Source organism: Bos taurus, chromosome 3 (assembly GCF_002263795.3).
Source record: "Bos taurus isolate L1 Dominette 01449 registration number 42190680 breed Hereford chromosome 3, ARS-UCD2.0, whole genome shotgun sequence".
NCBI lineage: Eukaryota > Metazoa > Chordata > Mammalia > Artiodactyla > Bovidae > Bos > Bos taurus.
The window spans coordinates 34,567,850-34,581,140 of record NC_037330.1 but is presented as its reverse complement, the minus strand read 5'-3'; the positions used below and the strand labels follow the sequence as shown (position 1 = coordinate 34,581,140).

The 13,291-nt window shown below is 36.4% G+C and overlaps 1 protein-coding gene across 2 annotated transcripts in view; it reads left to right on the top strand.

The window, feature by feature from the left end:
• Positions 1-12,901, top strand: part of STXBP3 (syntaxin binding protein 3) — a 54,128-nt gene extending 41,227 nt beyond the window's left edge. For both annotated transcript variants that reach the window (XM_005204106.5, NM_001083415.1), the window contains 5 exon segments: positions 64-170; positions 722-814; positions 3,005-3,090; positions 11,199-11,347; positions 12,175-12,901. In XM_005204106.5, coding sequence (XP_005204163.1) covers positions 64-170; positions 722-814; positions 3,005-3,090; positions 11,199-11,347; positions 12,175-12,269 — 530 coding nt within the window. In that variant the 3' untranslated portion in view covers positions 12,270-12,901.
• Positions 12,902-13,291: the final 390 nt, after the last annotated feature.

Below are 13,291 nucleotides of genomic sequence, written 5' to 3'. Positions count from 1 at the left end.
GTAAACCTAGAAATGATTGTGGTAGCAATTATTTGACTGTGCATTCATTTTTATTTATCTAAGGAACTACAGAAGAAAACTTGGACAGATTGATCCAGAATGTAAAGATAGAAAATGAGAGTGACATGATTCGTAACTGGAGCTACCTCGGTGTTCCCATTGTCCCTCCAGTAAGAAATCTTACATTCTGTATAAACTTATACATGTGCGTGCATGGTTGTTTGCATTAAATGTGTTTTCTTATGTGGGAATCCATGTGGACAGTCTTCTTAATTTCCTTTGTAGATTTGGTAAATAAAATATTAAAATTTTTCTTTTCTTTTCCATGTATGAGTAATTTGGACAAATACATTTTTCTAGTGAATTTATATCTTTTAGCTTCCATTGTAATTTGCTATTTATGCTTTTCTTTCTATGATTTATTTATAGCAAAATTTGAAGAAGTCTATAGAATCTTACTCTTTCCCATCAAGTTTTATATAAGCATTTTGGAGAAAACACACTTTCTGATACTATCATAAATTTTATCATTAATGTACAGAAATACTGTGAAGTTATGTGACTACACCTATTCGGATTTTTTTAGTGGACTTTTCCACTCTTAGTTTTAAGTCAAATACAACATAGTATTTGTTGTAAATTAAACATCTTGATAGAAAAGATAAAGAGTATCACTAAATAAAATCACTGATCTTTAGTTTTTTTCCTCTAATTATATTAGTCTCAACAAGGCAAACCATCAAGAAAGGATCGGTCTGCAGAAGAAACTTTTCAACTGTCTAGATGGACACCTTTCATCAAAGATATTTTGGAGGTAAAATTCATTAAATTTTATTTATACTCTGCCCTTTGTAGAATATTTTTTACTCTCTGTCCATTTATCTGTCAGTTTGAGCATATCTTTGGGTCAGGAATTATCTGCAGTACTGAGAGGGTTCACAAAAGAAGGCTGTATCTGATATCAAGGGAGGAGAGGAAGCTTTTGAAAGTTCTCCCTTAAAGACTGCCAATTCATACCACTAATTGCCTCAAAATAAATTTAAAAAGATAAGCACAGGCATGCTTTATGAAAAAGACTCTGTTGTTTGAAATTACTATGTAGCAGAAATATGAATAATTTAGTTGAATGAAAGTTCAACAAAACAACATTTTTTGTGATCACTATTAGAGTGTTAAATTCCAATATTCTTAGAAATGGATTTGTGATTAAAATGTAAACCTCACTATCGTTTGCTTTTATAATCGACAGATGCCTGATTCTTTTAGTACTGTTTGCTTTTAGAAAATAATTTTCAATTATAGGAAATTAGAAAATGAACTAATAATTGCATTATGAGCTCAATAAAGTCATAATCAGTTCTATTTATTCCAATTTGCCTTTAACTTATTAAACATTAATTTCTACTTTCCTTTGGAAATTGTGTACAGTTTATCCCATGATTTTTCTGTTTTGCTTGACTAATTCTATGTCATTTACACATGCTTGATTTAAGATGAAGATTTCAGAGTTTAGACTTTTCCCTGCAATGTAAGATTTTTTTTTTCCTGATCTGTAACAAGAATGTGGAACTAAGGAGTTTTTCTTTGCTATTGATAGTATTTTAAAAATAAGAATTGACCTTCTCAAACCTTTTAACAAGGATTTACATGTTAAATTCAAAAACTCCACTTTACTATAGTAGCAACCTAAGGCCTTTGGGGTTCTCCTGAAGCTTTGATTCTTCACATCTTGCAGTCTTATTGAAATACTCTAGGACTACGGACAGAGAAGGCGATGGTACCCCACTTCAGTACTCTTGCCTGGAAAATCCCATGGATGGAAGAGCCTGGTGGCTGCAGTCCATGGGGTCTCTAAGAGTCAGACACGACTGAGCGACTTCACTTTCACTTTTCACTTTCATGCATTGGAGAAGGAAATGGCAACCCACTCCAGCGTTCTTGCCTGGAGAATCCCAGGGACAGGGGAGCCTGGTGGGCTGCAGTCTATGGGGTCGCACAGAGTTGGACATGACTGAAACGACTTAGCAGCAGCAGCAGCAGGACTACAAAGGACCTTGTGTCCATTCCTACTTATTGTTACTGTTTGTGCAACCATGTTCTAAAGCTGCGGTGTTCTAAATCGGTGGTCTTCAAACTTTTAATTACGTATACTTTCTCATAATAAATGTGACCAGGAGCCTACAGTATGTGGCTGTTTATAAACTGTGTAAGTGCTGTACTGATTAAAACACTATACATTTATTTATAAGCTATATAAATGCTGTACTGATCAAACACTATGTGTGTATTATATACATACACATAAATATCGTAAGATGTTAACCGTAAAAAGAAGCAAACATTTTTAAATGAAAAAGAAAGCTTCTTCCATCTCATCAGATAGTCTTGAATACACCTAGGCCAGGATGCATGTTTTGTTTTAAAGCTGTCACTGTGAAGGGCAAAGACTTCACTGGTGGCTCAGACGGTAAGGTGTCTGCCTACAATGCAGGAGACCGAGGTTCAGTCCCTGCATCGGGAAGATCTCCTGGAGGAGGAAATGGCAACCCACTCCAGTATTCTTGCCTGGAAAATCCCATGGACGAAGGAGCCTGGTAGGCTATTGTCCATGGGGTCGCAAAGAGTTGGACACGACTGAACGACTTCAGCTATGAAAGGCAAGGCCTGGACTCTGGTAGCCTAAGAAGTCTGTCAGGGTTAAGATGGTATTTACAAACCCCTAGCATTCTCGAGATAAAGACCCTGATAAAGTACCTGGGATTTTTACACCAAAATGGTAACCCTCTAAATAAGAAATGTAGGCATGCAATAAATATTGGTTTAATAATTGCATTAATTTTGTAGCAAATAAGATTTGTGAGTTTCAAAAAGAGGGCTAACCTTATTTTATTAAATATGTATCCTTGTGGTCTTTAATTGTAAATACAAGTTTTGAGTTTTATGTAAAACAAACAAAATATTGGAGTTTATAGTATCTTCTTGATGGATTTCTTATCTTCCCTAGGATGCCATTGATAACAGATTAGATTCAAAAGAGTGGCCATATTGTTCCCAGTGCCCAGCAGTCTGGAATGGCTCAGGAGCTGTAAGGTAAAATCTGTAAATGAAAGTCAGTGAAATTTTCACTGTGATATTGCAGACTAATAATTGAAATGGTACACAGATATTCGTATATTGATAACTCTCCTTGAAGCATGTAGTCACTTAAAAGGTAGTTTTTCTGTAACTGTAACTGTCTTAATGAATCCAGATAAGCAATGGGGCTTCCCAGGTGGCACAGTGGTAAAGAATCCTCCTGCCAGTGTAAGAGACTTGGGTTTGATCCCTGGTTGGGAAGATCCCCTGGAGTAGGAAATGGTAACTCACTCCAATATTCTTGCCAGGAAAATTCCATGGACAGAAAAGTCCATGGGGTCACAAAGAGCCGGACACGACTGAACGACTGACATACAGACACACATGCACACATACACACAGAGAGGCAATATCAAAATGTGCTTTATTATAAAAAATATTTTCATGAAACTAGAGAAGAGTTTCTCCCCTTATCTTTTTTTTTTCCTTCACATTAGCAGATGACAAAATCCTTTTTGATGACTTTTGGTGAGAAAATATTTGAAGCATTCAGAAAGCTGTAGAGAGTATTATAATGCATACCCTATACTTGGTGCCCAGATTAACAAATGAATCATTTTAAGTACAGTTCAAGCTTCCTATATATCACTCTCTGATTTTTATTATTCTCCCTTCTTCACTATCTTGAATTTGCTGTTTATCATTGATCTGTATATCTTCATACATTTTCTACATATATTTGTATTCTAAACAATGTATATAGAGTTCTGTTTTGTAGGATTTTTCTACTGGTCTTTGGCTTTTAGCAGTTTAACTGTTGTGTGCCCAAGTGGAGTTCTTGTGTTTGTTCTTCCTGGGATTAGTTGAATTTTCTTGGATTTACAAGTTAATTGTTCTCATCAAAATTTCAGAGGTTTTCAGTTGCTGTTTCTTCAAATTTTTTCTGCCCACTTCTTTCTCCCTCATCTGCTTTTGAAAGTCCATCACCCAGATGTTGGAACGTTTGACTTTGTCTTATGGGTCACTGAGGCTCTGTTTACCTTTCTTCCATCTTTCTTCTTTCTGTTCTTCAGATATGCTAATATCTATTGATCCATCTTCAGTTCTTTGATTCTTTAATCTGACATCTCAAATCTGCTATCGAGCCCATCTACTCAATTTTTCATTTCATTATTGTACTAATCACCTTTTGAATTTCCATTTGCTTCGTTTTTACTTTCCATTTCTCTTTTGAAATTCTCCATTGATTAACATATTGCTAGCATAATTTTCTTTAATTATTTGATCATATTTATAATAGGATCTTTGAAGTCTGGTAAATCCAACATCTGGATTCACTTAGGGTCAGTTTCTGTTGATGTTTTTTTTTCCAGCATGTGGATCATCCTTTATTGTTTTCTTACACATCTACTAATTTTTGGCTGAAAATTAAGGCTTTAAGACACTGTTTTGTGTAACAGCAACTCTAAGTTGTTTTTTGTTTTAGTAACTTGTATAGATTTTAAGCTGTGGGATCAATGCCCCTTGCAGTGTAGCCACTGATGTCATTGTAGGGCTTTTTTTATTTTAAATTTAATTTTTTAGCTTGGTTCCTAGTAGTTGCCCTATGTCTGAATAGTTTAGAGGTCAGCCAGTTATCTTGGCAGAGCTTGTATTTAGACACCTCAAGCCTGTAAACCGTCCATCGACCACTGATCAATCTGATTGTGGGTTAAGGACTGCATTACAAGTCATAGTCAGTTCTTGAGTCTTCTCCCCACTATCCCCCTTCTTTTTTTCTTATTTTTTTCCTTGGGCTTTCTCTGGCTTACCCTGGCACAGGCATAATTTGGCAGTCGCTAAGGATGTGGGGGGACTTTGTCTTCTTTGGCTTTCTTAGTCTCAGGGTTTCCCCATTAAATTTTGGCTGATATACCACCTGTCCCATCCTGGGACCAAGGTTTGTGCTACCAGTGCTGCAGGTCTTTAAACCAGGTCTGCCTTTAACTAGCAAAGCTGTAGGATTTTGTACTCACTTTGCTTCCTACCTTGTATCAAGTCTTCCACCTCAGGCAGTAGAATTGGTGGTTCTCTCAGCCAGCTTCAAGTCAGTAAAGCTACAGTTTTTGCTGGGTTGGAAGAACTGTGCAGGTTGGATGTAACCTCAGGCCAAAAGGTTGCATAGTCACCACCACCATTCTTACCTATATATTAACATTTTTTTTTTTTTTTTCATGAGGCTGTTGGATAGCCTATGGGAGAGGCTATAGTGGTGGATGGTAGTGGGTCTCCACCTCCTGCGCAGATCATATTTTCTGCCATTGACAAAGAAAAGGAGGGAGACTGTGCTCTACCTCCGGAGGAAGGAGAGGGCTTGGGCTTACAGGATGCAGCGGCCGGGCACCCTGACGAGCCCCCTCCCCCTCTACACAAACCTTTAAAAATTTATCCAACAATTTCTGATTTAAGGCAACTACCCCACCTCCGCTTGCACCTCCCAGGGCCTAAGAATTCCCCAGTTTACATCCAAAGCCTCCCAGACCATTGCCTAAGGCTGAAAAAGATTTAAAAAAAAAAATTTTTTTTTAAACAAAGGAGCTTTTAAAACATACACAATATACAGAGCCTGCTCCTTGCAGAAAACCCCCTCAGGGGGGCCTCACCCAAGCCAAAAAAAAAAAAAGAGAAAAAAATAAAAAGAAAAAAGTGAAAAAGAAAAAAAGAAAGAAAATAGAGAAAGATCTAAAGATAGAGAAAAAGCTAAAGAGTGAAAAGGAGAGAGGAACAGAGAAGGAAGGAACCAGGGAACGCAGCAAGATTGAGAAAGGAAGAAAGGAAGTTAGAAAAAGAGATAGAGAGGGAGGAGGGAAGAAAAAGAGAGAAAGAGGGTAAAGGGAAAGAAACGAAGGAAAGAGAAGGGTAGCGAAAAAGGAAGGGGGAGAGAAAAGTGAGAAAAGCAGGAAGAGAGGAAGAGAGAGAGAGAGCTAACATTTTTAAAGAGTAAATTCTTAATTTGTCATTTGCCTGTGGTTCATTTTCCCAAGTGATCTGAAATGGTTTTTTCCCCCACAGTTTCATCCAGGTTTATACTTGTTTTCTTGGTGGGCAGCCTTCTGACCATCTTACTCTATCATGACCCCAAGCTATCTTTGTTTTTAATCTTAATATAAATGGTGTCATGTTGTGTCTTCCTGCAACTTTTTTTTTTATTAATTAATTTATTTATTTACGGTTGCACTGGGTCTTCGTTGCTGTGTACAGGCTTTTTCTAGTTTGGTGAGTGGAGGCTGGTCTTTGTTGTACGCGGGCTTCTCGTTGCAGGGCTTCCCGTGTTGCTACAGGCTCAAGGTTCATGGCTTCTGAAGTTGCAGCACGCAGGCTCAGCAGTTGTGACATGTGGGTTTCAGTAGTTGCAGCTCAAGAGCTCGAGAGCACGGGCTCAGTAGTTGTGCATGGGCTTTAGTTGCTCTGCGCATGTGGGATCTTCCCAATCCAAGGATCAAACCCGTGTCCCCTGCATTGGCAGGCAGATTCTTATCCACTGTATCACCAGGGAAGTCCTGCAAACTTGCTTTTAAGTATTTCTCAACATTATCCTTTGATACTTATCCCAAATTGATACATGTATAAAGTTTTTTACTGCTGTTTGGTGTATTCTTATATGATTATCACAGTTTATTCATGTATTTTCCACACAGTGGAAATTTAGACTAGGTCAAAACTAGCATCCTTCCTAACAATATGCAGTGAGCATTCTCACACATTTACGTGTGTTTGAGTATTTCTTTAGGGTAATTCTCTTGATCTAAGGACCTTTTATTTAATTTTATTTTTCCCTTTTCTCCTATTTTAGAAGTTACATAGCTTATTTGTACTTTCATAGCAGTTATCTTTAGAATTATAGTACACATCTTTGACTCACCAAAGTCTGAGATTAGTATCTTTGCCCTCTTGATGAACAGTACGGAGCCTTAGAAAACTTAATTCAAACTATGCACTCCTTAAATGTTCTCTTAATTCTTTATTGTTTACCTTATGTCTTTTTTATTTCCAGAATTAATGGTGACCATTATTTTTCTTAGTTGTATGTGTATATTAACCAGTCATGTTGTGTACCACTTCTGCTTGCATCCCCTTTTTTGAGCTCAGTTATATTCTTTTCTGATGTGTATCCTTCAGAAATTTCTTCAGTGTGGGTCTCTTGGTGGTAGGGTCTCTATGGTTTTGTCTGTCTGAAAATGTCTTTATTATTGTTCTTATATGATAGCTTTGAATTTCTAGGTTCATGGTAATTTTCATGCAACACTGAGGTGTTATTCTGCTGTTTCTTGGTTTCCACTTTAGCTCTTGGGAAGGTGTATGTATGGGGGTGGGGTGTTTTCTGTCAGTTTCGTCATACTTTTATATAGGTAATTTGCCTTTTCTCTCTGGTTGCTTTTATCTTTGATATTCTGTACATTTCCCTATTCTATGTCTGCTGCTGCTGCTGCTAAGTCACTTCAGTCGTGTCTGACTCTGTGTGACCCCATAGACGGAAGCCCACCAGGCTCCCCCGTTCCTGGGATTCTGCAGGCAAGAACACTGGAGTGGGTTGCCATTTCCTTCTCCAATGCATGAAAGTGAAAAGTGAAAGTGAAGTCACTCAGTCATGTCCGACCCTCAGCGACCCCATGGACTGCAGCCTTCCAGGCTCCTCTGTCCATGGGATTTTCCAGGCAGGAGTACTGGAGTGGGGTGCCATTCTATGTCTACCTGAGGGTTTATTTTTATTTCTTTCATTGGGATTCAAATGTATTTCCTAAAATCTTAGGTTTCATATCTTTTATAAATTCTTATTTTATTCAAACATCTCATTATTTTCATGCCTTGTAATATCTCTCAAGTTTTAATATTTCTTTTACTTTTTGTATTTCATTTTAGAAAATTTTCTTTGGATTTAATTTTCAATTCTTTAGTTCTGTCTTAAATTTGTACCTAAACTGCTGAGTAAGCTGTATTTATTTATTTTTTAGTTTCTGTGTTCATCGACTTTACTTTTCCTTCTTTCTTTCTTTCCTTTTTTTTAGAAATTGTCCTTGTTTCTTTTTCGATATGCTTGTCCTTATTTTGTTTGCTTTCTGTTTTACTTTATCATTTTCAACATACTTAGTCTATTTTTTACTAAAATAATAAATACTAAAATTTACTAAATTCAACATGTGACATTCTTTGGGTTCTAATTTTACTGCTTTTCATTTGTGCAGACACTTAACGGTTGCTTATTTCCTCATGTGCTGTGTTGTTTTGGATTCTGAGCTTATTTCAGTACCCAGGATCGAGAGAGAGTTACCTTCAGAGAGGTTTTGCATGTGCATCTTTTAGCTATGCTTTTAAACAGATGTTTGCTCTTATTTTAACAGGAGCTTCTAGGTGGTTTCTGGAGTGAGAGTTCTAGGATACAGAGATGTAATCATTTATGTGTCTTTCACAGTATAAAACTATTACAGTGTCTTAGACATACATATGAAACACATTAAATGTAATCCTGTTGTCCTGAAATTGCTATTCAGAAGTTTAAAAATTGTTCGAATCACATAATCATTTTGAGCAAATATTACTGGTTTTTCTTTTGCTTTCTAGATTTATCTTGCCTTTTTTGGACATTTTTAAACCACAGTTGTACTTTTAGTATGTCCTTGATTTATTCTATATGGAAACCAAGAATGTGTCTTGTTCCTCTTTCACCTTTCAAAACCAGCTACTAAATCTCTTTACTTTTTCTGTTGTTTATTATCTCGTCATTCCTTACAATGGCAGGTGGAAATTACCATCCAAAAGGCTAGACTGAGAACATTATTAGAAGTTTACCATGATGTCCTATATTGTATGTCTTAGAGGTATCTAGAATATGGTTTCCAAAGTGAGTATAAGATAATACATTGGATATTATTCTTACACTAGGAAAAGGAGAAGGTTTATTTCACTAGAACACATATATAATTTAGACATATTTTTAATAGATTACATAAATGTTTATTCTAAAATACTTAGTTTTCAAATAAAAGCTCAGAATTTCTACCCATGGGGTATGGGAACAAATATAGTGATTTTTATGATTTAAAGCAGTGCTACCCAATAGAACTTTCTTACAATAATGGAATGTCCTTTATCTTCACTGTCCTGTTTATAACCACTAGCCATATATAACTATTGAGCACTTGATATGTAGCTAGTGTGACCGAGAAACTGAATTTTTAATTTTAGTTAAGTTTAAATTGCCTCATGTGGCTAGTGACTACTATCTTGATCAGTGCAGATCTAGAGCATTCTAAGGGGGAAGGAGGTAGAAATAACAGCTGTTTATTCAGTGGTTTCCCAGTATCACTGTATCCCATACAGTGTCTTCTGTATATTATTGCATTTAATCTTGAAAACAACCCTTGAGGTTTAGAGAGAGGTTAAGTAACTTGCTAAAAATAATACAGAATTAAAAAGAAGCAGAATCAGAATTGGAACCCACATTGCTCTTTTTTTTAACCAGCATTATTGAGGTAATTGATTTCATAATGTTGCATATGTTTAAGGTATACAGCTTGATGTTTGATACATATACATTGTGAAATCACCACAAGCTAGTTAATGTATCGATCACCTCCACATACACATAATTACCATTTTCCTTCTTTCCTTTCTTTTTTTGTGGCAAGAAGACTTAATTAAAATCTGTCCTCTTAGCATATTTCAAATATACAGTGTGGTTTTGTTAACTATAGTCTCCACGCTCTATATTAGATCTCTAGAACTTACTCATCTTGCATGGTTGAATTTTGTGCCCTTTTGACCAACATTGTCTCATTCCCTTCCCCTGCCCACCTTCCCAGACCACCAGCATTCTTCTCTGTGCTTCTGTGAGTTTGACTGTTTTAGATTCCACATATAAGTGAGATCATGCAGTCTTTCTGAGTCTGCCTTATTTTACTTAGCATAATTTCCTCCCTGTTTATTCATGTTGTTGCAGATGGAAGAATTTGCTTCTTTTTTAAGGATGAACAATATTCTACAATATATATACACAATTTTTTTTTGGTCAATTTGTTCATTGATGGACATTAGGTTATTTTTATATCTTGACTGTTGTGACTAAAACTGCATTGAACACAGGCGTGCAGATGTGTTGGATATCTCCTGTCTGGATATCTCAGTACTTCAGCGAGTTCCAGCAAGGGACATTGCCATACCATGTTAGCTCCAAATCAGTACCTGGGCTTCCCCCACCTCCTCTATGTCTTTAAAACTCTTACTACTGTCTCAATGCAACCTGCCCTGCTTTTGTTTAACTTCAGTAAGTCATAGACTTTCCAGGTATACTATGTATTTATCTGAAATAAATAAGACAGGCCCTTAGCTCTGTTTGGGGCTTCCCAGATGGCTCAGAGGTAAAAAATCCATCTGCAGTGCTGGCGACACAGGGGACACAGCTTTGATCCCTGGGTTGGGAAGTCCCCTGGAGAGGGAAATGGCAACCCACTCTAATATTCTTGCCTGGAAAATCCCATGGATAGAGGAGCCTGGTGGGATGTAGTGCATGGGATCGCAAAGAGTTGGACATGACTGAGCACACACACACATAGCTCCGTTTTATAGGTAAACATGCTAAGCTAGATTATGAGTCATTTGTCCAAACTCTCTCAGATCAAAATTGAACTTGGGCTCTCCTGCCTAGCTCGTGGTGCTCCAGTTATACCATAGTTAAGTCATTTTCTTAAAATCAGTGCTGCTGCTGCCGCTGCTAAGTCGCTTCTGTCGTGTCCCACTCTGTGCGACCCCATAGACGGCAGCCCACCAGGCTCCCCTGTCCCTGGGATTCTCCAGGCAAGAACACTGGAGTGGGTTGCCATTTCCTTCTCCAATTCATGAAAGTGAAAAGTGAAAGTGAAGTCGCTCAGTCGTGTCCAACTCTTATCGACCCCATGGACTGCAACCCACCAGGCTCCTCCGTCCATGGGATTTTCCAGGCAAGAGTACTGGAGTGGGGTGCCATTGCCTTCTCCGAAAATCAGTGCAGTTGGTGCCAAATTTGAGTTTGCCTGAGTTAGGCTCTTTTAAAGACTACAAACAGTATGGCTTTGGAAATATTTTTAACGTGTTTGTGTTTATTTTTTTAGTGCTCGGCAAAAACCCAGAACTAATTATTTAGAGGATCGAAAAAATGGATCTAAGCTGATTGTTTTTGTGATTGGAGGGATTACATACTCTGAAATGCGTTGTGCTTATGAAGTTTCTCAGGCACATAAGTCCTGTGAAGTTATTATTGGTAAGACTTGTGTTTTCCTTTTGTCTATTTTTTTAAAACAAACTCTTAGATGCAAAAATATATATGTAAAACTTTATCTTGTAATTTACATTTAGAACTAAATTGTTGAGTGTAAAAAAATATTTTTTGAATCAGTGTGTTTTATCTGATGTACCAGTTTTTTCCTGGTTGACCTTTTGATGATTTTTTAAAATTACAATTTTGATTTTGAGAGAATGAGTTTCAGGAATATTGCATTCTTTAAATATAATTAAATATATCCTTTAAAATATTTCATCCTATCCTTTTCTTGCTTTCATGATTAAATACTTTTTGAAACATTTATTTCTACTACAGAAATATTTTGAAACTTCTTGTGGCTGTGGACCTGACGTTGGCCGAGCCTGTATGGAATTTAGTTTTAAGAATTTCAGTCAAAGCCACTGATACCTAGACTCTCCTGACGTGTGGAGATGCCGCATTTGTACATCAAGCTTCATTCTGTGGTTCTGCTTAACAGTTCTCTGTGACTGAATTCACAGTGACTCTTGCTCTTCTGTCAGGGGGACAGGCTAACCTCTGATTTTGCTCTTCAGTATATCAATATATAGTACAAAGTGGTAACTACAGTACAAAATATAGTAGTGGGCATTGTTTGTGGATTACTGAGCATGCTTAGTGAAGAGGAAGGATTAAAATATTGTAGTTTAGGAAGGCAGCCTACAGAAATTTTGTTAAGCTGCCCCAAGCTACTGCACTTTGTATATTTGAAGGACAAGGCAATATAGTTAGCCAGGGAAAATTGATTTGACTGCTGGCCTCTGAAGATTTATCTTTTCCTCTTCCAGGATCCACGCATATTTTAACACCCAGAAAACTGTTGGATGATATAAAGATGCTGAATAAGCCCAAGGATAAAGTCTCCTTTACTAAAGATGAATAACATTTTGGGTGGGGAGCAATTTAGAGATTCTTATTAATTTGTTCAACTAAAATAGATCAAGACATTGTTGCTCTCATGTAATTTAAACTGTAAATATTTTAAGGAATAATGACTTTCAGATGTGTTTCTTAAGGGACTGTTTATGATTACATATCATTGGATTTGCCATTTTTAATTTAAATATTATTGCTGCTTTGTGGATGATGAGAAGAAATGTTAAAATGCTTTCTAAAAGGAAATGTTTTGAGCTTTGGAACAGAATATATTATAGTTGTGGTTAATTTTTCACAGCCTACCTGTGTACATACTAATTACTTATTAGATACTTGTCTGTCTTATGCTGGAATATAGTTTTTGGGGAAACAATTTTAAATGAAAAGATTATAAAAGTGAAAACTGTAAATTTATATGTATAATAGAATGATTTCCTAAAAGTGCAGTTTTTCTTTCAACTGAAATTCATAACTTCTTTTATATGTAAAGTAATTCAATCATTAATTGCAATATTTTACAGCATTTACTGTCTTGCCAGATATTTCTAAAAAACACAATTTTATATAATTTTGGAATGTTTAAATTATCAAACAAATAATCATGAACATTTTAAGAAAATAAATACATACTTACAAAAATTATCTTTGTTTTTTGGGGGGAGGATGGGAACATTGGGAAACTTTAAATTTCTAAGAGAATTACAAAGAAGGAAAAGAATGTATCCTAATCTTTCCACCAAGGTAACTCCTTTTGACTTAGATGATAATGATGTAGTCTTTGCATAAGGTTGAATAATGTGACGATATGGGTGTACATGTGTTACAACAAAGGGAACCTCTCCTCTCCATTCCCGATCTCTCCTTTTACCTGGCCTCGTCATGTTCTGTCATATAATGGACCCTAATTTTATATATCACTTATCTAAAGAATTTTGCTCTTACAAATAATGCTGCATTGTTTGGGTACATACCTTTGCAAACTTACACAAATATTTCTTTAATGTAAATTTCTAGTGAGGACATAGCTGT